The 25,488-nt window shown below is 41.9% G+C and overlaps 1 protein-coding gene across 1 annotated transcript; it reads right to left on the reverse strand.

The window, feature by feature from the left end:
• Positions 1-958: 958 nt before the first annotated feature.
• Positions 959-21,999, reverse strand: LOC129343517 (cystatin-like). The gene is made up of 3 exons (XM_054999772.1): positions 21,717-21,999; positions 18,411-18,539; positions 959-2,587 (listed from the first exon to the last, which is right to left on the reverse strand). Exons 1-3 carry the CDS (start codon positions 21,954-21,956, stop codon positions 2,498-2,500), a joined length of 459 nt encoding a protein of 152 aa, XP_054855747.1. The 5' UTR covers positions 21,957-21,999; the 3' UTR covers positions 959-2,497.
• Between the last annotated feature and the right edge of the window lie 3,489 nt (positions 22,000-25,488).

The following is a 25,488-nucleotide window of genomic DNA, read 5'->3' on the forward strand; positions in this document are numbered from 1 at the left end:
CCAATAAAGTTGATGGACAGTCGATTCTTGACAAAAGGGAATTCTTCTTTACATAAGTGATTAAAATACGGAATTTGCAGCCAGAGGATGTAGTGATAGCCATAAGCCCAGATGACTTTAAAAGGGGATAAGCCATGGTTGGTAGCCATGGTGCCTAAAAAAAATCTCCACATTTAGCGGCAGGAAACTTCTGAATACCAGAGCCAGGAGACAATTATCAGAGGTCGGCTTCGGCCTCTAGGCCCTCCTGTTGGCTCTCTGGTGTAACTGGTTGGCTACCGTATGAGGCAGGATGCTGGACTAGATGGACCACTGGTCTGATCCAGCAAGGCTCTTAATGTTTTATGTTCACTGGCCAGATGTCTACAGGCCATGAAGAGATTGACCCCTCTCTCTTACACAGAGAGACCAGCCTAGCCAGACCAGTTTGGCCTCAATAACGTGGACTTTGTCAGAAAGAATACTAATAATGAGTAGTAGTGGCAATAATACTTGTTTAAAGAAAATGGATCCCTTCTAACAGTGAAAAGATAGTGAGTACACTGTTGTAAAACTAATTCTACTAACAGGCAACGGAAGAGCCATCTTTCAGCAAACAGGACAGTGTTTACCATCCTGGGCATTAATAAAATATTAATTTTGTTGTCAGTTATTAAACAAAGCCTTAAATCACACAAAAAGCAGTAGGAGCCACCCCCACCCCCATTTCAGGCAACACATCTTTGGGCTAATGCCGATGGGTGTCATTCTGTGTCTCCTTTTAAAACCGTGTTTTTCAAATAACTAAGAAGCTGTGATTAATCCTGCAGAGGATTTCTGCTGATGGAAGAGGGGAAGATTTTCACTGATTCCAGATGCAGAGCAACACTAGGGTGTGTGTGGGGGTAAGTTTTGGGGCTGCAGTGAGGAGGAGGCAAGGAAGTCCTGCTCTGTTGACAGGAGACCCAAAAGCATGTAGTAAATGAAACAGTTGCATTTAATATTTTTCATATTTCAAACATTTTCACAGATATTTTCCAAGTAATCCATACAACACCTCTGTAAGGTAGAAATCCCTGTATTGCATGAGAGGCCTGAGCCTGGGAAAGCACAAATAGTGCGTTCTCAGCAAGTTGAGATTTGAACCAGGTACTTTGTGGCTCATAGCTCATAACTGCTACACTGTGAGGGAAGAATGCCCAATTTTAAATGAGAAAAATATTAATAAGACTAATGGTCACATGAGGATGCCTGCTTTCAGGTAAGACCATTGAACTGTCAAGGAAAATATTGTCTCCTCTAACTGGCAGCAACTCTCTAGAGTCTCCTGTTGTAGCTGAAGACGATGAGTATTGAACCTGTGACCTTTCATATGCAGGGCAGATGCTTAATCTCTAAGCCACAGCCCAACCTCAATACTAGCTTGGTGCATGAAGTGCTTAAGTGGTACTCCTACTCTTCCCTACATCTCTGTGAATTAAAGTAATTATTGACCAGATTTTGCAGACAAAGAACACAAATGCTGAACGATAACCGATTTACTTGAAAGGAAGAGAGCAAGTCCCACTTGAGCCAAGAGCACTCAGTTCAAATCCCAGAATGCACATTGGATAGCTGTATCTGAGGTTGCCATCTCTGTTTCTGGAAAAGCACCTTTGTCCTCAATAGTTATTCAACAGGATTCTGAGGGATTTACATTTTCCAAAGTGTTTTAAAGGGCTCCACTTTCCACAATTCTCATTATCACATTCTTGTTGAGTGAGTACTGTTTTCCCCCGGTGACTTCATTTTACAGATGTGAAGCTGCAACTGGGACACACCTCTCCCTGCCCTGGACAGTGCCAACCTGAATCAGAGCCCCCAGGCAGCTGTCATTTAGTTTAGAACACACAGGGAAGATCAGATGGCTGATCTCTTGGTATTTCATCTGTTTTGACTCTTTGAAATCCAGTTGAAGAATCAGGCATAGCACACATACAGAGCATCACTGAGCAAGTACTAACACCAGCTGCAAAATCAGTAATTGGCAAAAGATTTCTACAACCCAAAGATAAACCAGCACCTGCCCAAGAGCCTCTGTCTTTGAAAAGGGGCATCCCTTCTCACTCCAGATCCAAGATTAGGGAAAAGATCATTAGGCCCTTCTCTAATTAATACTCTGCAAACAGTACACAAAAAGCACTGGGCTATTCTGTTGTGAGGACAGAACAGGAGGACCCTTCTGTATTTTATTCTAAGTTCAAGATTCCAGCAGGTATACAAGGGGTGGGTGGGTGAGAGAAATAAGCAGTTCCATCATTACATTCTTGACAGACAAGAACAAGATGCCACACAATCTATCTTCTTGAGTTTCCATGTGAGACTCCAAACTCCTGCTTCTCAACTCTGCGTGGGGAATCCTGGAGGCAATTAAGGCAGCTTGGCCTAATTAACAATAATTATACTGGTCTGAATGCATTTTGTAGTGGCCACAGGCAAGTTGCGTTGCACTCTTCCTGCAGGCTCCCAGGCAAGAGACTCAGGAACTAGCTGGTCCGCAGCTCATGTCTGACAAACGTGTGTCATTCAGCCAAGGACGGCTCCAGATGTAGAATTTGCATATTTGTTTCTGGAAATCGGAGAAAATAGAAACATGATTAGCATTGTTCGAGTTAGAAAACATTCCCTTGCCTTGCATTAATTGGGAGAACAGGTGTGTATGTTTGTTAACACAAGACCTCCAATCAAAGATCTAGCTTGACTAATGCACTTTTAAGGAGTATCATGTATCATTCTGGGGAAACTGCCTTGAACAAACTTGGAGAAAAGATGCACATATTTTAAAAAATAAATATCTATTTCAAATCCATGAAGCATCCAGCCTCCACCCTATTTCTTTGGACTTTCTGAGCCCCTATGACCTATCGCTCAAGTTCTGGGCCTACTTCCAATCCCTGTTGATAGGTCAGCCAGAAATCCCAACTGCTGTTCCTGCCAATACTATACAGTCCCTGTCTCTAGGTCCACCATGACCTCTCAACACAAGGTTGTTGGAAGTCCAAGCCAGTTACAAGATGATAAAGTAAACAAGACATAAATCCCAGTTTAAACAACCAAAAAGCAGCAAGCATCAAAAACAACGCATCCCAGTGTAATAACAGCAGTGTTGTTTTAAAACACTTTAAAACAACAACGGAGAAGCTACAATGTTATTGGTCAAGGTCTAGCAGGAGTGAACTATTCAAAACAGCCAGTGTGGGGTAGTGGTTAGCGTGCCTAGGTTCAAATCCTCACTCAGCCACGGACACTTGCAGAGTAATTTTGTGCCATTTGTTCTTACTCAGCCTAATTTTTCACAGGGCTGCTGTTGTGAGGGTGAAATGGAAGAAGGGAGAATGATATAAGCTGTTTTGGGTCCCTGCTAGGGAAAAAGGCATATAAATATCTAAATAAATAAGTGTATCAATGGTACACAATTTAAAGACATCCCATAGGGCAAATAAAATTCTCAGGACACTTTTTGTTTTTGTTTTATGCCCTGATAGGTTGGGCATTACCATCAAATTACAATTAGATGTGAACCACTCTAAAAGATTGCTGCCATAGTATTACCAGCCTCCTTTCCTTCCTTTGTATCTGTACTCTTAACAAGGCTTTTAAAACATCAGCCCTCATAATTAACCTGATTTTGTCTCACTGCAGGAAGAACAGTCCATTGATTTCATTGCCCTTTATGTAACTCCTCCAATTAAGAACCATGCTTTGGTGGAATTTTCTGACTGTGTCAGTTATCTGGTATAAATGTCTTAAGATTTGTTGTGATAGAGGTGCTTAAATGTCATGCTCATATTAACTCCCTCCTATTAACTCACTGACCCCAAGAATTGCTTCCCTTCAGCTCTATGGCTGCTTCCCTGTGATGTTTTCTTCCCTCTCCACCATAGCTTCCAAATGAGAGCACATAGTTCTGGAGCATCTACATACTTTCTATGCTCTAATAATCCTCCTTCCAGACCCCCTCCCCATTCCTCAATATGCTTTCCCTCAAACCTGCTTTACTTGGATCTTTTTGGAAAGAATGCAGTCCAAGTGCAGCAGCATGTTTTGCATGGAAGGAATGGTGCTCATTTTCTTGCTGCAAAGGCCGCCCCCCCCCGTTAGTCCCTCATAGGCTCTATATACCTAACATTTTGCTTTCTTGCTGTTCTACCACAAGACATAGCAATCATCATTTATCTACTTATATTTAAATATTCAGTTCCTCTGAATTCCCAGTTCTCTTTCTTTTTTTAAAAGAGACATCTCCAGCTCTTGGGCTATCAAGCCTCTCCAATTTAACTAGCAGATATACACGACAATTAATATAGCCCTGTATTCTCCTTAAATACCTGGCAACGCCTATCCACACAGGCAAACCCCAACTATTATTTATTTTTAAAAGTTATATCCTGCATGCTCTAAAGTTTTCTTTCCAGCTTCTGTTTACTGGAAAGCAAGTCCAGCTCAGCAAAAGTTCCACTTCTTCCTGCATCTATCTAGCCCTTTAAATTTTATTTTGTTTTTGTTCCACAGCTACTCTCTTAAGAACATTGTTATAGCCCTCCCAGTTCAGATGGAGATTCATCTAGTCCAGCAACCTGATCCTCTCAGTAGCCAGATGCTCCGCCAGATACTCCAGGAAGCCCCACGACAAGCAATTGCCATTTGAAGCTATACTACCTCTGATCATGGAGGTTCCATTTTAACCACTGATGAACCTAGGGTTGCCAGCCTCCAGGTAATGGCTGGAGACCCCCTGGAATTACAACTGGTCTCCAGGCCACAGAGATTAGTTCACCTGGGGAAAATGGCTACTTTGGGGGGTAGATTCTATGGAATTATGCCATGCCAAGGTCCTTTCCATCCCCAAACCCCACTTTCTCCAGGTTTCACCCCCCAGATTTCCAGGAATTTCCCATCTTGGAGCTGGCAACCCTAGATGAGCCCATCCTCCATGAATCTTTTTAACCAGCTTTTCAAGCCATCTAAGGTGGTGGCAGTCACAAATCCCTTAGCAGCATTCTATAATTCTAGGTCATGCTAATTCCTTCTCCATGCTTTAATTAAATCTTTCCTGTTCACTTGTGGGGCATTGCTGAATGGCTCAATTAGTTTCTTTTCCAGAGACAAAAAGGGGTCCTTTCAGTACAGTTTTCTATTTTCCGTGAAACGTATTATTCATTAATTTTCCTCTCATGATTATGAGGAGAAAGGTAGTATTTAAAGCCCCTCCCCCAACGGAACAAAGACAGAGTAAAGATTCATTTAGTTGAGATTCGTTTAGGGAAGCTGCAGCTGGCCATTGAAGAAACAGAAGCTGTTTTTGAACAAGAGGGGAAGGAAGAAAATGCCAATAGCCCTGCCAAATCTGAACACTCATTTATATCCTGTATATCAAGGGGACTCAAAATAGCTTACATCAAGTGATAATGTTTGTCAAGTCCGTACATGAAAAGCAAGCATTTTAAGTGAATAACATTGGCATAAATAAGGTATGTGGGGAAAAGGCCACAAAAAACTGGAAGTATTAGAAAGTCACCCTCCCTTGCTTGTGGGAGCAGGGGTAACCTAGCAACTGCCACAGGAAGACCAGATGCTATCAAGATGCCATTCTGCCGTCTCCTGTGCTGATCTGAACATGTGGAAGTGTTTTACAGCCTTTGTGAGATCCTTCATCTGCCAAGGTCAGTATTGTCTACTCTGACTCAACCACTGTCTCTCCTTTGTGAGGCATCAAACTGTTTCATGTGCAATTCAATATTTTTATGTTAGCCACTTGAGAAGGTATTTTACTAAGAACAGCAGGGTATCAATCCATTAAATAAATAAAACAAATGTATTGATAATAATGTTGACTAGGTATTCTTCAAAAACCAAAGGAATCAATGGCCAGTGTGGAAACAAACCTGGTTAGTGAGTGTTGCATTCCCACTCAAGATTCCTGGCATTTCTATCTCATTATGTTATAACACCCTGGCAGGAAACAATTAAGAGGCTGCTTTGTACAGAATGGTGTTTAACATTACAACATTAAGTTGACCCGTTGCCAGCGTGTCCTTCCTGCAAGTGACTCCTTTTGGGTCACTGAAATGCCAGAAACTCTGTAGGACTTTACAGCTGAAGGCACTGCACAGACTTTTGCAAGAGACCTCACCCCCAACACAAATGTAGTTTTATATTTTAGGACGCGGATCAAAACATCAGCTATAGATCCAGTTTGGTGTAGCGGTTAAGAACAGCAGGACTTTAATCTGGAGAGCCAGGTTTGATTCCCCACTCCTCCGTTTGAAGCTGGGTGACTTTAGGTCGGTCACAGCTCTCTCAAAGCTTTCTCAGCCCCACCCACCTCACAGGGTGATTGTCATGAGGATAATATCAACACATTTTGTAAACTGCTCTGAGTGGGCCTTAAATTGTCCTGAAGGGGCAATTTATTATTATTAGAAAAGCATTAGGATTCTGTGATGCAGAGTCCTCTAAAAAAAGGGGTATTTCAGTCCAGTTCTCCAGAAGGAAGTCCTCTGGAATAAACCTGGCTGCGCTTTATTTATAACATTTATGTCTTAATCTCTGTCTTTGTTGATCTGTTCCCTGGTATGGTAAAAGGTCTTCATCTCTGTCTTTGTTGATCTTCCCTGGACTGCATGTGAATAAGCCTTTTTATGATGGACTGTGGAATGGACCAAGAAGTGAATGGCCATTGTCTTTTTGATTACACTTGATTTTACAAAATGTCACATCTTGTCCTTCTTGCATTTCATGGCCTTTTGACCCTCCTGTTGACAACTTTTATGCATAGCCAGAAGAAGAGAGGACAGAGGGGAGTTAAAAGGCTCAGGTGACAGGTGATGTGAAAGATCTCAACCTAAGACCCTGAAGGCCTGCTACCAATCAGAATAGAGAACACTGAGCCTGATAAACCAGCAATGCCAGTGTAAGGCAGCTTCATGAGTTCATACTGAAGGGCTGTCCCATTGAAGAGAGCAAAAACTTAAAAACTTATTCTCTGTCTCTCCAGAGAGCAAGACTAGATGTAATGGGCTTACATAGGAGGGCAGATTTTGGTTGAACATGAGGGTGGTTTTGACAATGAAGCCAATTTCCTAGGGGTGAAGAATGGACTCTGCCTTCAAAGTCTTCAGGCAGAGGAAGGATTGCCATCTATCAGAGGCTCCTGCTGTGGTATTTCTGCATTGGGCAGGGAGTAAGATAGCCTACAAGGCCCCTTACAGTTCTAGGATTCTCCGTCCATCAACTGAGTATTTACTACATACATCGAATGGAATGGACTCTAGACCACAAACGTTTGTGCTAGAACATACACTTATTAGTCTTTAAGGGCCAGGAGACTCTTTTTGTTTGTTTTTACTCCCACAGTACTTTCATTTCTGCAAAATGTGCAAACCCAGAAATGTTCAGGTGGCTACTCTTGTAATGTTATTAGAACTGTAAATAGAACATTCCAGACAGACGCCTTTATAGGGGAATAGGTCAGTACTCCATCTGGTCTCATTTATTTATTTCAAATTTCTATTCCGCCCTCCCCGCAAGGAGGCTCAGGGCAAATAACATATTAAAATACAATAAAAATCCGTACACATTTAAAACAGGATGGTGGACAGCCTTCACGGGGAGGGTTGAAATTGTATACACCCCCCTTTTAATTATTTTTTATAAAAAGGGGGTGTATAAAGAATTATGTATTATATATTTTATTAATTAATTTTTATTAAAATAGATATTGCCTGGCTTTTACTGCATTGTCTTCTGCCGTTGTAATCTCACCTTCTGCATTGCTTGCACAACACCTTACCTGGCTGGTGACCTTGTTGCTCACATAGTCATTAATTTTGTATTCCTACTGCATTGTTGATTGGATGTCTTATGCTGTGCGATTACATTTTACTCTGAAATCCACCATGAGAAAGGTGGATTATAAATAAGCTACCCATCTGGAGACAGTTCATAACAATCTTCAAAAAAATCCTAGAAACCCTGCAGGCAACATTTCCAAGCCAAGCGAAAACTGTTTTGCGGCGCATACACCAAGACACCAAGTATCTCTGGCCACGTCATGCTTTCTTCCAAATATTTAAAACTATGAGAAAAAGAAGGAGGAACAAGTCTATGCAAATCAAAGAGTCTGCATTTCCAAAATGCAAACAGACAGGCCTCATTGGAAATCTAGCTCTATTCTCCTATAAATGTTTATCCCTTCAGGCTGGCTGATGTTACTCTGTGGTGAGGCAAAGACACTCTGCACATGCTCAGAGGTTGTCATACATTTTCTCCTTATGGTTTAAGGATGAGCTCTATCCATGCTCTAAGGCCAAGACTCAGAACTAAGTGCCAGGTGTCCAGTTTTCACCCAAACAGCCCAGTATTTTCTTGGACCATCTGGGGGAAATGAAAATACCAGACATATAAATGTCCGGTATTTTTGTGCATGCTTCCCATTTTACTTTCTTCATGTTTTTATTGTTTTACACGTGTTCTTAAAAGGTTGAGGTTTTTCATTTTTTTTTTTTTGAAAAATTTTTATTGGGTTAGAATCCATTATTTCCACATTTACATTCAATTTTCCCCAATTTTTTCATCTCTAACCCCCTCCCTTTCCCCCCCCTTTTTGTTGACTTCCAACAGCTTTCCAACCCTTTGTCCCCTTTCCCTTACTTTTATTAGCTTCCTCTATCTAAAACAAATATATATTCTCCATTATTCTAAGCAGTACATCCTTAACTATTTTTAACATTATATGCCCAAACTGTAAGCCTTTGTTTCCATCTTAGATAAACAATTTATCCCAATTTTTCAATTTCAGGTATTTCTATATATCATAAACCATATAGATCATACATTCGTTTATATCAAACAATTTGACTTATTCTCTATATATATTACTCATTCTATCTTTTTATAATAGTTCTATATATCTCTCCTCACGTAGTCAATCAATTTGACCCATCTATATCTTCAGACATTCAGTTTGGTACAAAACTTGTCAGAAAAAAAAGAAAATATTGTTAGTTAATCGCTCCTTATAATTAGTCCTTATAATTAATTATTTTCTCTATGTTCTGTTTGTTAACCTATATATATCTATATATATGTCAATCTATTAATCTGACTGCTTATTAATTCACATTTATCTCTTCTCCCCCCGGTAAAGTCTCCCCCCTCTACTTCAATACTTCAGTAGTTCTCAAACTGCCACAGTTTTCCTCCCACCTCCCATTTCTTCTCCAGGTATTGTTTCAGCTTCTCCCAGTCTGTGTTGAACTGCCCTGAGTCCAGATCTCTCAATTTTCTTGTCATCTTGTCCATTTCAGCCATATACAGCAATTTGTAAGTCCAATCTTCAATAGTTGGCACTTCTTGTACTTTCCATTTTTGCGCATACAAAAGTCTAGCTGCTGCTGTCATATAAAATATCAACGTCCTGTGTTGGGCTGGAATTCCCTCCATTCCCAAGTTCAGTAGCAGGAGTTCTGGGTTCTTATTAATTTGAAATTGTAAAATTTCACTCATTTCTCTTATTATTTCACCCCAGTACTGCCTGGCTACCTCACACGACCACCACATATGATAGAGGGAGCCCTCATGCTTCTTACATTTCCAGCATTTATTAGAAGTATTCAAATTCCCTAGCGCAATCTTCTTTGGTGTCATGTACCAACGATAGATCATTTTATAAATGTTCTCTTTGATATTAATACATGTCGTTGTCTTCATTGTAGTTTTCCACAAGTATTCCCATGCCTCCATTGTTATTTCTTTATTAAAGTTTATAGCCCATTTCACCATTTGTGTTTTAACTATCTCATCCTCGGTATACCACTTCAACAGTACTTGGTATACCTTGGATATTCTTTTCTTATCTTCTTTAAGAAGGGTCTGCTCTAGTTCCGAATTCTCTATTCGTATACCTCCCTTTACAGAGTCCGAGTTATATAAGTCTCTGATCTGTCTATACTGGAACCAATCGTAGTTAGGTGATAGTTCCTCTTGTGTCTTTATTCTAAGTTTGGATGCTTCAGTTTTAGTTATTTCTTTATACGTTAAACATTGTTGTTCATTATCAACAGCTCTCGGGTCTATCACCTCATATGGAACCACCCACAAAGGGGTTCCTTCTTGTAGATAAATTCTGTACTTCTTCCAGATTATGTATAAACTTCTCCGAACAAAGTGATGCAGGAACATCGAGTTGACCTTTACTTTGTCATGCCATAAATATGCGTGCCATCCAAATATTTTTTTATATCCCTCTAGGGCTAATAGTTTCTTGTTCTTTAATGTCATCCATTCTTTCAACCAAACTAGGCAGATTGCATCATGATAAAGTCTCAGATTGGGCAGTTGCATTCCGCCTCTTTCCTTTGCATCTTGTAAAACTTTCACTTTCACTCGAGGCTTCTTGCCTGCCCAAACAAAATCTGATATTTTCCTCTGCCATTTTTCAAATTGTTTGGAGTCTCTGATGATTGGTATTGTCTGTAGCAAAAACATTACTCTTGGTAACACATTCATCTTAACTGCTGCAATCCTGCCCAACCATGACAAATTCAATCTATTCCATTTAATCAAGTCTCTCTCTATCTGAGTCCATAGTTTTTCATAATTGTTTTTGAATAGATCTATGTTCTTTGCAGTTAATTCGACTCCCAAATATTTCACTTTACTTGTTACTTCACAATCCGTTGTTTCCATTAACAATTGTTGTTTCTGCTTAGTCATATTTTTGCATAATATCTTTGACTTCTTTTTGTTAATGAAGAAACCTGCCAAGTCTCCAAACTCCTTGATCTTATCTATCACTCTTGGCATGTTCTCCAATGGGTCCTCTACAATTAACATTATGTCATCCGCAAATGCTCTGACCTTGTATGAATAGTCCTTTATTTTTATTCCACGAATTTCATCATCTTGACGTATTTGTATCATCAGAATCTCCAATACTAAAATGAACAACAATGGAGATAACGGGCAACCTTGTCTTGTTCCTTTACTTATCGTCAATTTCTTGGTCAATTCATCATTCACCACAATTGCTGCAGTCTGGTCTCTATAAATTTCCTTAATTGCTCTGATGAATCTTTCTCCCAATTGTAGCTTTTCCATAGTGGCAAACATAAAGTCCCAGTTTAAATTGTCAAACGCTTTTTCAGCGTCAACAAAGAAGAAACCAACCTCTTTGTCACAACGCTTGTCATAATATTCAATAGCATTGATCACTGTCCTTAAGTTGTCTCTTATTTGTCTGTCTGGCAAAAAGCCTGCTTGTTCCTCCTCTATGACTTCCGAGAGCCACCCCTTCAATCTCTCCGCCAATATCTTTGCAAAAATTTTATAGTCATTGTTGAGTAGCGATATAGGTCTATAATTTTTCACATTAGTCAGGTCTTGGCCCTCTTTTGGGATCAATGATATATTCGCTTCACTCCAAGTTTCTGGAGTCCTTTGATCCCTTAAAACCCCATTCATCACCTCTTTTAGGAATGGTGCCAGTTCATTAGCCATTGTCTTATAGAATTTAGCCGTAAGTCCATCTGGCCCTGGCGCCTTTCCTAGATTTGCAGATTGTATTGCCTTACTTATTTCCTCGTCAGTTACTTCACTATTCAACTTATTTCTCCAAGCTTCCGAGATTTCTGGAAGTTTGGTTTTCTCCAAATATGACGCTATTGATTCTTTGTTTACTTCTTTTTTATTATACAGCTTAGCGTAAAATTTATAAAAGGCTCTACTAATGGTAGCCTGCTCCAAATACGTTTTGTTATCTTCGCAAATTTTATTTATTATCTTCTTTTCCCTTTTCTTCTTCAATTGCCATGCCAGGTACTTCCCAGGTTTATTAGCACCCTCAAACGCTTTTTGATTCAGTCTTTTGAGATTCCACTCCAATTCTTTATTGCTCATTGCTGTTAGCTGTTCTTGAAGTATTTTAATTTCCTGGTATACCTTCTTTTTCCCTGGTCTCTTTTTTAGCTGTATTTCTTTGGCTTTTATTTTCTCCTCAATCTCTTGTCTTTTCTCCTCTTTCTTCTTTCTTGCTCTACCATTTAAGTCCATTAGTATGCCCCTTACAACCGCCTTGTAAGCATCCCAAACTTTATTGGTTGGTACTTCTTTATTCACGTTGTATTGTATAAAAAACTTTGTCTCTCTTCTCAGTATTTCCATATTCTCTCTTTCCTGTAACAAGTCCTCATTTATTCTCCATGCTTTCCTTTTTCTCTTTTTTCCAAATTTCCACATAATTGGGTTATGATCTGAGCCTACCATAGGCATTATTTCTACCTCCTTAGTCCATAATGCTAAGTCTTTTGAGGCCCAGATCATATCAATTCTTGATAATGTAGAATGCCTTGCAGAATAAAAAGTAAACTGTCTGCTTTTAGGATATTCTCTCCTCCATACATCTTCAAGAGTCTCTTGTTGAATCAACTCAAAAAAAAGCTTTGGTAATAGTCCTCTTTTCTTTTGTGCCGTTGTAGTCTTTTTGTCTAGTTCCAAGTCTGTCACTCCATTGAAGTCTCCAGCAAGAATTATCTGGTCGTATACAAGATCGTCTAAATGCTTCCTTAAATCCTCAAAGAAGCTTTCTTTTGCACCGTTAGGTGCATAAAGTCCGACTACCAACACTCTCTTTAAATTCCAAATACATTCCACTGCTACAAATCTAGCTTCCACATCTCTCATAACAAATTTTGGCTGTAGCTCCTCTTTTATGTACAACACCACTCCTCTTTTTTTCTTGTTGGAGGCCGCTACATATTCTTTGCCCAATTTTCCAGATTTTAAATATTTTACATCCTGCTTTCTGATATGGGTCTCTTGCAAACAAACAATGTCACATTTTTGTTTTAGTAGCCAGTGAAAAGTATTTTTCCTCTTATTCGGTGAGTTTAGTCCATTTACATTCCAAGATAATACTTTACACTCCATACTCATGATCTTGTTGGTAAGTCTTTTTCATTGTCCTTAATAAATCGCTCCATCTCTCGCTCAGATCTGATGCGTTTTTTGGCCCCTCCAAACTCAAAGGACACTCCTTCCGGTAACTCCCATCTGTACCTGATTTTCATGTCCTTCAAAATCTGAATTAGCACTTTATATTTTTTCCGGTCCAGTAACACTGATCTGGGCAGTTCCTTCATTATAATAATCGTCTTGCCATCAATCTCCAATGGATCTTGAAACTGTTTTGTCACAATCCTCTCTTTCATATTTCGTGTTGTAAACTGCACAATCACATCTCTTGGTAGTTTCCTCTGGGTTGCTATTCTCGAATTCACACGGTATGCCACATCTAGGATAGCCACAACTTCCTCCTCCTCCTTCCCCAGGTACTCAGCCAACACCTCAGTCATCTGTTCTTGCGCTGACTTTCCTTCCACTTCTGGCAAGCCACGAAAACGTAGCTGCTTCTCCATATGTTTAGTTTCTGCAACTGACATTCTCCCCTTCACCAATCTCATCTCTGTTTGTTGCGTGTCTGCTAAATTCTCCATCGCGTCTTCTACTGTTTTAACTCTCTGCTGCGTTCCTTGTAATTCACTTCGTATTGTTTCCATACCTTTTTTCACTTCTGACAGCTCCGATTTTACTGTCTGTGTAACCTCTTTAACCTCTTTTATCAGCTCCAATTTCGTGTCCTTAAGTTCTTTAATCATATCTAAAAGTTTTTTGTCCAGGTTTTTATCCAGGTTTTCTATTGCCGATTGCCACTCTTTTTTTGACATCGTGGGGCTTGCTTTAGCTCGCTCCCACGAATCCGCTCTCTTCCTTAACTCCGTGGCGTAAAATTTAACGTTTTTCTATTTTAAATGTCCCAGTCTTCTTATAGAAATTAAATTTTAAAGAGTCCAAAATGTCGGGCGTCTTTTCTCTATGGTTTCTCTATGATTTTGTAATCCAAGATGGCCTACTTCCTCTTCCGCTGAAGCCGCGACCCTTCCCCTTTCAAAAATGGCGATTCCCTACTTCCTGCCCTCCAGCAAGGGCCGCTTCTCTCCAGCCACTCTATTGTTATTACGCACTTCCTGTCTCCCGTCTTCCCACAGCAGATCTCGCGATGGTGTCTTTTTCTCACAGCTCCAAAGCCACAGGTATTCAAAACAATAGTCCCATTTCTTTAATAACTTCTTTAAACTTAGTCTCTTTTTAAATTCGATTCCTGCCGAGTCTTCCCCTCCTTTTCACTAGTCTGTTGCAGTTTAAAAATCTACTTTTTTTCCTCTCTGTTTTTATCAACCTGTCCCGTCTCAGAAGATAATGATCTTTACCTTCTCTTCACTTTTCTCGGGTTGTAATCGCTGTTTCGATTTTAAGTTCTCCTCTCAGCTTCTTCCCCCAATCGATGCTTGGGTATGTAGGTCTTATGCCAGCCGAATTGGCCCCAAAACTGCCGCAGAGATTATAGCCGACCCGTCGCAAGGTGGGACCTCAAGGATCGGGGGGAGACTCGTTGTGTAGAGCCCCCCCTCGTCCGAGATCTAGCTCACCCTAGGGTCTTGAGCGTTCTTTGCCTGCTCCCCGCCTGAGAGCAGTCGGCCGCGGGCTATTTTCACCCCGCTGGCCGGTTAAAACGGCAGTCCGGTCAGCTCCGCAAGTGGAGCTGCGTTAGACCTCCATGGATCCCAAACAGGAAGTCCCAGAGTCAAAAAGGTTGAGGTTTTTCACATTACCTGCTACCCTATCCTTTCAACGGAAGGTGCCCAGGATCAAATTTGGCATCTTCTGCATGCAAAGCAGCTGCCCGACTACTAAGCCATGGCCCCTACCACTCTACTTTAGACTATTTTCTTATTTTACACCCCACCTTTCTCCCCAATGATGACCCAAGCTGGTTTACATAATTCTCCTGTCATTCATTTCATCCTCACAACAACCCTGGGAGGTAAGAGTGTGCATGACTGGACCAAGGTCACTCAATGAGCTTCCACGGCAAAACTGAGGTTCAAACCTAGTTCTCCCAGATTCTAGTCTGACACGGCAACTTCTGCACCAAATTGGTTCTAAGGAACCCCCCACCCCCCACACACACCATGATACTTGAAGTATTAACACATTGTGTATAAGTATCTGCACAACTGGAAACAGCCAAATCTGAGCACATGCCGAATAACCTTTACCTATGCAATCCTGTTCATATATATCTAGAGCACTGCTTCACTTGCAGTTTTTTCTCTTCGGTTGTCCGTTGAAATAAAAAAAAATGCAATAGTGGAAACGGTTGAGAAACATCCTGGCCCTAGCTGGCGTTGCATCCTTCCCAAAAGTTTGCAAACCAGAGGTTTTCGTGGGGAAGGGCGGGAGAATTGCAACAGCCCTTCTCTGTTCTTCTATTTCTTTCCCAAACTCTTTGGTTCCTATCTCTCTTTAGCACAGAGACAGAGCCAAAATGTCCAAACCCAACTTTGCTCAACCCGCTTGAAAGCACAAGTTATTCTGAATTTCGCTGAACGTAGCAACATCTTTTAAAACTGACCCAAAGATTATTAAGCTAATTACAAAACACATTTCAGTGACTGCAGGACGATGCAGCACATTTTTAAACACCTGCAATTAATCATAACTTTTAAGGTGGGCATTCCCAGACAATAACCTTGTCCACAGAGGACGGCTTGCATTCCTGCCTGAGAGGCTTACATGGCAGGCAGCTGGGTCCTTCTGTGAAGGTCCCACTGGAAGAGTACCACCATGCTTTTTTGCAAGTTCCTATTCACTCCCATCAGGATTGCTCAGGAAAGCACACCACATTGTGCCCTTATGTAAATCAGTAGCATAGGGGTGCCATCTGGGCACCAAAATATCTGCAGTGCATACCAATGCCAAGAGCTTCCACACAACCAGTAATTAATGTATGGAATTCCCCCACTGTTTTAAGATAGTTTTTATGAAAGAGACTTACAGTGCAATCCTAAGCAGAGCTACTCCAGTCCAAACTTACTGATTCCAATGGGCTTAGATTGGAGTAACTCTTCTTGGGAAAGCACAGTTAGACTATTAGGTTCCGTTAAGGCAGAGTCCTCTCTCTTCCTATGGATTCCTATCACCCTGGTGGCGGAGTGACTGTCAATAGAAAGACTCCAAGATATTACTGCTATCGATTAAAGCAATTCTCATTTTTATCTTCGAGAGGAAGGGAAGCATCTCTTTGTTATCTTTAATGCACTGATTTTTATGTACGATTTTATATGTGGACTGCTTTGTTCAATATATCAGGGAAAGTGGGCTAAGTCATTTCAGTAACTAAATATACAAATTATAGAAAATTTAGTCAAATTACTTCCTACCAAGGAGCAGGCTAGGAAGCCATGAAGAGAAATCCACAGTGATTTTGTTAAAAAGATTTGGTGTGCTTCTAAATGAAGATGGAAGGCCAGTTGACGGGAAAGGTGGAAAGTATTTCTGGTCACAATGCCATGAAGTGACGTGGCCTATTTTAATGATTTAGAGGAACACACCAAGATGGTGACGCAACAATTAGGGCACAGGTTTTGACAAAGAGAACCTGCTGCTTAAAATCCTCTATGATGATTAATCATTAACAACAATAAGAACCTGCTGAGCAAACATCACATGCCAAGAATACAAATGTTTACCCCACCTTCTTTTTTGACAAGCTGCTACTACTGAACATCACTCCTTCCTGCTTTAAACAGAAAACAAAACATGCTCCACAGACTGGTGGGTTTTGGCTATTGGGGCAAGCCAGGTCCATAGACATCATGCACAATTCTTGCCGTAGAACAGCAGGATTTGAGTTCAGTGGCAGTTTAGGGACCAACAAAATTTTCAGGGTAAAACTTTTTGAGAGTTGAACTCCCTTCTTTAGATACCAGTAGAAGTGGAGATCCATGAGCTTTTATATCCCAGTCAGGAGGTGGGAGAAGTGAAGCAAAAAAAAAGGAATCATGATGTAAAGGTAGTGTTACAATGCAGCTTGATTAGAGCAGAAATTAATATCTGTAGTGAGATAGGAATCCTATGTATCTATTCAGTCCAGCGTGTGTGTGTTACGTTGTTCTGAATTTGTGAATAATCTCCCATTGTAATCTGCCCTTGATTATTATTTTTTTTTAGGTCAACAATGGAATGTCCTGGAAGATGAATATGTTCTCCCTCCGGGTTTTGAGTGTTGTGATTCTTTATGTCAGATTTATGTCCATTTATTCTGTTCCATAGGGACTGGCCTGTTTGTCCAATGAAGAGTGTGGAAGGACACTGCTGTTACTGAATAGCATGTATAACACTGGAAGATGAAAAACGAAGGAACCTGAGATGATATAACTCGTGAGTTCCAATGATTGTGTTGTTGGGAGTGAATACTGGGTCAGAGTTGGCAGCTTGGTTTATTACAGGCCCCGGACCAAGAGTCCATATTCATATTAGGAAGTACCAAATACATACATTTAGCAATGTAGCAATGGAAAGCTGCCCTCTTTCACCTTGATAAAAGGTAGTCTGAGCATAAAAGAAGACTGCATACTGGAAAGGAATTCTCCAGCAGGGTGCAGACCCTGCTCCACGAACCTGAAAAAGTCCCCAATACTTTGTAAAGAAAAATAAACACTGGGGTGCATCCCAGAACCATCATCTGGAGAAGAGCTCATTGCTTTCAGAAGTGTCAGTTTCTAAAAAAGGTCCATGAAAGGCTGCAGGGTGCCAAGGGACCTATTTTAGAAAAGTCTGGTGATAAAGGAGAAACCTCTGTGCACAGACCAGTACAATGCTCAATGAGGTCTAGGAACTTTAGTTGTGTGCCATAAAACACAGAAGTGTACCAACTAGAACATATGTAGAAACAAACAGGCATTTGGATGTAAATAAACGTAGAAGTTCTCCCCTCCCCCTTTTTAAAAAAGAAAAGCTGGATTCCAGAGTGTGCTGGGAAGGCAGCTTTAGTTCTCTATCCCAAAACAATTCCCAAAGGCATTCTTACTTGCCTTCCCAATGACAATGCACATGGTAAACAGTCCTTTGCTGAGCATTAACTTTAGGGAAGCTAGCAGTGCTACTGGAGATACAAAACTACTTAGAAAGCCCTAACAAATCTAAATCACAATGCAAAGGCCACGTAGACCAAGGACACATGGCCAAAAAACTCACCCCACAAAGTTAACTGAGTTTCAAATGTATCTCACTGTCACAAACCCCAACCAAGAAACCCTGAGAACTGTAGAGGTTAGGGATCTCTAACAAAAAATTGTCGGCATCTGCAGAAAGTGACAAATTTACCAGGATCCTATGCATGGAGGAAAGGGAAGGAGGGGAGCCACGGCAGTTCAAGGGCTTTTCGAGTGGGTGTAAGACCTGAGGTTTCCTGCCCTTTCTGAGCACTGCAGGGCAAACCCAGGGCCCTCAACAAGAATGGCTCCTGTCCGACTGCTGCCTTCAAATCTCACCTGCTGCTCTGCCTCTGGGGGCATCGTGCATCGTCCCAGATCCACGTGCGTCAATCCTCTCCGGGCAGTTTTTTCACACTGTGTGTTCACCAGCGATATCTTCAGATAGTACTTTATGCCTTCCACCACCTGGGAAAACAAAGCTGTTTCTCAATATGCTTACTCTGACAGCACTTGACATTTTGCAGAGCAATAAGCTAGGATCTTGCGGCAAGATGCTTCCAATCTACACTGTAAATTGAGGGGGAGAAGAGGGGAGGGGGATAAAGCCAGGGTAATTTAAAAGGATTACAGCTACTGTAATAAACTCCATTCTGTTCGCACAACCAATCTACCATCAGTTCCCTTCCTGTTCTGGGATTTGCTCTTGAGTGCTGTTATCCAAGAATTAAATTACCACTGGAAAAGGCCGAAGGACTTGGACAGATGTTTCTGTAGGAGTTGGTCCTCCTGGGCATAGACAACTGGCTAGAGTGGCTTTTCTAGAGGAAGAACTCTCCATTCTGCCTTACACAACAAAAAGCCACTGCTTTTTCCAACACAAGGAAAAGACATTACTTTTCTTCTTGCTATGAAGAAAAAAAGCTTTGAAAAGTGGTCAATTGACAAATCTAATACTGTTAATCAGTGACCTATCCTCCAATTGTGGTCAAATATTCCATAAGGCAAAGAATATTGTTTTGTAGCTGGCTGTTCACATCCCATTTTGTCATGGCATCTTTGGGTAGAAATGAGGGCTACTTCCACCACTACAGCCCGGCAATTTTCTTCCTGGCCAAATGCTACAATTATAGGCATCCCTAAAAAGGAAGAAAAGGGTAAGTATCCCATCTGTGGCTTACTACAGTATCTTTTATTTTTGTTGTTGTTCTAAATAATGTTAACCATTTCTAAGATGCTTTAAGAACATTTGCCCACTATCTGTCCAGTCAATTCACCCAACTTTTTTGTTTTACTTGTCAAATGCACAACCCCAAGACAAAGGATATAAATGCCACCCTACAACTACCTTGCAGTAATTAAAAACAATAGTTAAATAATTTACTGTTCAAGTTAATGCAGACAAACTTCCATTGCTTTGAGAAGATGGGTGTCAAGTTAGAGAGCAGTGTGGCGTAGTGGTTGAAGCGTAAGCCGAGGAGGACCCAGGAGGACAAAGTATCAGTCAAAGAGAGCTTGACTCTCGAAAGCTTATACCCTGGAAATCTTGTTGTTCTTTATGGTGTTACTGGATTTTGTGCTACTCTGACATGAAGTCCGTTGGTCCATAGGGTCCATTCTCTGTCTCACCTACCTCACAGAACTGTCTGAATAAAATGAGGAAGGGAGACCCCTGCACACTGCCCCAATCTTCTTGAAGAAAGGCTGAAATAAAAGGGCACTAGATACTAATTGCCTTTTGGGTACTCAGAAGGAATCTGAAGCTTAAGTTTGAGGATTTGTTTGTGACCCATATCTGAAATTCTCCAGCTCCCATTTCCCTGAGAAACAGAAACAGAACTTTGCTGAATATGGCCGAATGTCTAGTTTATCATTCTGGTTCCCAGAATAGCACCTGGAATATAAGGATATACTGCCTCTGAATATGGAGGTTTATTTCTTTTATTATTAAAACATTTTATGCTGCTTTTCCATCCAATTCAGGTTCCCCCAAGGCAGCAAGCAGTCAACATTAAAATGCACACACTCACTCACTCTATCTAGAAAATCAAACACAAACACATAAGAAGGGTCATCGAGGGAATACCAAGGGAAACAGAAAAGTCTTCACCTGCCAGGAAATAGACAGCAATAGAGGGGGAAGAAATTCTGCTGTTTTGGTGCCACAGCTGAGAAGGCCTGTTCTTGGGTTGCTACCCATCTAATCTCAGATGGTGGAGGCTCCTGAAGCAGAATGTCCAAAGTTGACCAGAGTGGTTGGGTAGGTTCATATGGAAGTAAGGCGATCCCAACCAGACAACATGGCTGCTAGCCATGAATTTACCTCAGCTATACACTTTTCTCCTGAACATCTCAAGACTCAAGGCTGCACTCCCAGACTCCCCACAAGTAGTTGAATACCTTTATTTTTTCAAGTATCCCTAAATCCACTTTCCACTTCAATTATCCCTTCACACTGCTAACTTATTGGAACCTACCTCCTTTCTCAGAAGAACCCAAGTTAACAGCACCCATTAGGGGTACCACTAAGGCAAGGCAAAACTAGGGCTGTTACTTCCCAGTCATTCACACCCTCGGGCATTAATTCTCAGAAGCACAAACATCTCTGCTCAGTCAGCTCACTGGTTCTGATTACTTCCCAACTGCAATAAAGAGAACAACGGCAGAGCATGAACTCACAGTGTGGCTAGTTTAATTCTCTTCTTCTAGACCATGAACTCATTAAGGGAGCTCAGGCAAGCCATTCAGCCCAACTACATTATGCGAGTAACAATACTGGCTTATCTTAAAAGGGCCACTGTAAGGCATACACGATAAGGGTTGCGAAACACTGAAAATGCAAGACAATAACAAAAACTTCCTAAGGATGCATGCCAATGGCTGGAATCCATTTCCTTCCCAGAATAAAACCCCAAAAGGTAAAGCACCTTTCTTTTTATTATACTTAGCGGAGATGTCTCGTCCTTCTTACCCTATGGACATTAAGCACTCCATTCTACCTGCTACACACTACACACTCAAGTCTCCTTCTCTGCTGTAGCATAGTGGTTGGACTGTGATTGGGAACTCTGCTCATTCAAATCCCACTGCTGCCATGAGCTCAGCAGGTGGCCCTGGGTAAGCCACTCCTCTCAACCTCCCAGCTGTATTGTGGGGATAATGACAACACTGACTTTGTTCACTGCTGAGCAGGGCACTAATCTGTTTAGAATATAAGCATATAAGCACAGTTGTTGTTGTTGCTGTTGTTACACTAAGACTTCAAAGCTCCCCTGGCCAAATCTCCCCCCCCCCCTCCAATTCCTCTTTCCCACCTTACCACCCAGCATTTGTGCTGTGGCTCAACACACATTCTCAATGCCTTCAGACTTCCCGAAATAAGACTAAAGTGCCTCTGATTAAGTGCAGAGTATATTTCCTCCCCCACCGAGTGATTACAAAGATCCACCAGGCATTGGCCAGAAGATATCCTCCAGTTTACATGGCTTTGCTTCTGAATAGACAGGAAGAACCCGGGCAGCTATTTTCTTTAAAAATTAAGCATTGTCCCATCTCTTTCCAGACCAACAGATGTCTTGAAAGGCTGGGGGACGTCGTGAAGCAATATAACGATTTAAAAAGTGATTGCGGGGGTCGGGGATCTACCTGACTCTGCGCTTTCAGGATCTCCTCCGCTCGGCAGTAGAAGAGGCTGTTGCTGGCTTTGTTGTAGGCATCCTCGGCGAAGGCAGCGGCCTTCTGCACGTCCGGATCAGAGGCCGAGCGGTCGCGCCACCCCCCAACCAGCATCCCGCGATCGGCCATAAACACAGGCAGTAGCGCCAGCAGACACAGCGAAAGGACGCGCAGCGCGCCTGACGGTAAACTAGACGACCAGGATGCCATGGCGGAGAATGAAGGGCTGCGAGCGCAGGGACGGCTAAGTAAGGAGAGGAGCCCCACCTACACCACGCCCAGAGATTGGAACGGCCAGGGAAAGCGTGAATGGACGGGTGAAGGGCGGAGCCTTCCTGGAAAGAGCCACGCCTCCTCTAGAACTCCAAGATCTTGTATTAGACCAACCGAAGCACGATGCAAGCTTCGAGGCTCTGCAGCGTTCTTCGTCAGGCTGGAGGTTAAGAGTGTGCGTCCTAGGTCATGATCTTGGTAACTGCAGTAAAGTGTTAACCCTTTCTTAACTAATTGGACAGGGTAATAATGGGCGGCACATTCTCGTTTCCCAGTAACGGCTGAGCTGTACGGTTTGGAAGCTGCCTGCTGGCTGCCTGGATAAACAGAATTCCTGTTACAATAGCTATTTATTGAGAGGGCACCTACCTGTTTCTGCAAGGAATCCATGCGGATCAGTCCTAAAGACAGTCACACCTGTCTGAGACCATTGAAGTCAATGGTCTAAGGGTGTAATTCAGAGGACTGCACTGTTGGTGTTGTTAGGTGTAATAGTAACACTATGCAAACAGTCTTCCATTGACTCTTTCTTTACCTTGTGCCCTAACTAGAATTAATCTCCAGTACAGTATATATGACTGCCACTTCTTTTTCTGCTCTCAGCCTTTTGTGTGTTCTGTTTGGTATTAGACATTTAATCAAACGCTAGTTCTTGTGTAGCAGCTTCCTTTATTTTGTTTCTTCATCCCAAGAAGTTCAAGGGTGCAATGTTAAAGTTGCACAACTGTACAGCTTTTTGTACAGGACACCAGAGCAGGATCTTTGGAGAGGCAGCATATACATTTTCTTCAATCAATCAGTTATGGCTTGAGGCGTCTCCCCCCCCCCCCCCGCCTGAACACGGGAGGCTGAGGCCGGCGGATCGCTTGAGGTCGGGAGTTCGGAACCGCAGTGGTGTAACGTCAGTAAACTTCATGAAGAGTTCTAGAGAACTCAGACATTTATAGTCTGTTTTGCGTTACTTTAATTGGTCCTAGGAATAGATATTACATGGCTTTTGAGACTGAGTGGTGAGAATTGCCTTGGAGGGCCAGCCCCAGAGCTCTCCCTCATTGGATATTGGCAAAGGCAGGAATGGTGGTGGAAAGTGCGAAGTTGCAGACACGTTATGGAGACCCCATAAGGTTTTCAAGGCAAGAAACATTCAGAGGTAGTTTGATATTGCCTGTCTCTGCATAGCAACCTTGGACTTCCTCGGGGATCTTTAATCTTCAATCAAACCAGGGGCAACCCATAGGATTACTAATTCCTCAGTGGGGATCCCTGCTCCCAGCCTCTGCCCCCCCACCTCTCACCTGGCCAGCGGGGGGGGGGGGATGCATGGGGAAGGGGCCCAGGAGCTCTGAAGCACACTGTCGCATGCTCCAGAGCACTTCTTTGTCATGCCCCCCCAGCCCCCTGGCAACTTTAATCCGACAAGATTGAGCTAGTTTGGGTCATCCAGGCTAGGGCAAAAAAACTGATCACAAAAAGCCTTGTGGCAAAAGCTGCTGTGAGCTGAACCCTGTTTTGTCAGATGCAAGCATAAAATATACAAAATAGTATCTTATGTTAAAACAGTATTTGAAGAAAACAGCTTTACCAGAAACTTTTGGAAATTCCATTCTAGCTCTTCCCACCAGTTGTCAATGCTTCTAAAATATTAAATACAGAACAAAATGAAAAGGGGAGAAACAGAGTGTCTTTTGTTTCAAAGTTTTATTTTTTTCCAGTTTTTGAATTAAAGCTGTTTTATTTCAAATATAGATATTATTTCTTTAAAAAACACATACAGAGAGAGCATCTTTCATTTAAGGCAGCAGAACATTATACAGTTTTTCAGTAAAAAGTGGTTTCCTTCTGATTGGGAATAAACATGGAATTTTGGAATTTCTCATTTCTGGTGAATTCAACCTTTTCTTAGCAGCAAATGCAAGCTATTAACATGGCTTGAATAAAGACAGATCAATATAATATTTTACAACGCATTCAGGACACATTATAAAGGCATACCTTGCAGAATTTCATCTAAACTTTAGTACATTCTCCCAACCCCGGTTGGTAACATCTGAAGATCTTTTCCTTCCTGGGAGAGGTGATGAATTTGACAGGCAGAAATTCAAAAGGCAGCTTTTTCTTAGCATATTGATGAAGTAAGGGGAAACTATTTCATCTGTTGAACTTCTTCCTGTCATGTGCATTTCTTAAAACATAAGGGCTCTACTGGGCGGGGAAGGGAATGACAACCCTTACAAAGGCAACTCATGCATAAATAACATGAATAGTTGTTCAGAATAGCAACTGGAATGCATTAAAAAAAAATTCAGCTTGCACCATGCCTAATGCAATAAATCCCAGCCCACAGCTCCATTCCCCCAGTGCATAACTATGTTTTGAAAATCAGTATAATATAAAGAACATGGGGAATGTGCAAGGAGATGCACCAAAGCAGCAGAATCTGTTACTTATAGAACTTTTGCAAAAAGCAGGTCCTTCGAGAGCAGTTGCTGGCTGCTATTCTTTGCCTGGTAGAGCAGTTGCTACTATTCTTTGCCTAGTACTTATCAGACATATGTGCCAGTACTTTCTAAAAGAAGGCAAATCAGTTCTAAACCCTGGGCTTTTTTTCTTGGAAAAGAGGTGGTGGAACTCAGTGGGTTGCCAGCACAGGGGGCAACTCTTGGCGGGAGGTGGTGCCCCTGGTACCACAAGTGCGCGTGCAAAGTGCACGCATGCTCCCAGGGCCAATGACGTCACTTTGGGTCAGCTGGAACAAGGGGGGTTAAAAGTTTAAATCGCCCTCAGCAAAAATGGTCACATGGCTAGTGGCCCCACCCCCTGATCTCCAGACAGAGGGGAGTTTAGATTGCCCTCCGCGCCACTCCAGCGGCACAGAAGGCAATCTAAACTCCCCTCTGTCTGGAGATCAGGGGGCGGGGCCACCGGCCATGTGACCATTTTCAAGAGGTTCCGGAACTCTGTTCCACCATGTTCCAGCTGAAAAAAAGCCCTGCCTCTAAACCCATTGTACCAAAGAGAAATACTGAGGCGACAGACAGACATTGGTCCAAGCTCACCATAAGGTCCAGGTTTTTCCTTCAAACTTGGATTTTTTTTGTCTCAAGTTTTAATTCCAGATCACTGATCTCCACTGATGGTTTTCCTCATGCCCACTGTCTTCTTAATTAAAGCCACAGTTCCCCAGAACAAAGACTCAGTCCTTGGCTTTCCTCCGTCATATTGGAGTACCCATTCAGAAATACCTGCCTCCCCCATCAGAAGATGCTTGGCTTGGAGCCTCTCACTGTTCTGTGACTGGCCCCAGCCTCCTAGCCATTGTGTGGTGGTGCCTGCTACATGTTCTGAAAATTCCAAAAGTTCCCACAGGCTTGAGAAGATTGGGGATGCCCGCTCTACATGTAGGATCCATTTAAAAACTGCATGCATTTAAATTAATGTTGAATCCAATTTCAATGCTACCTGATGTCAC

Source organism: Eublepharis macularius, chromosome 1 (genome assembly GCF_028583425.1).
Source record: "Eublepharis macularius isolate TG4126 chromosome 1, MPM_Emac_v1.0, whole genome shotgun sequence".
Classification (NCBI taxonomy): domain Eukaryota; kingdom Metazoa; phylum Chordata; class Lepidosauria; order Squamata; family Eublepharidae; genus Eublepharis; species Eublepharis macularius.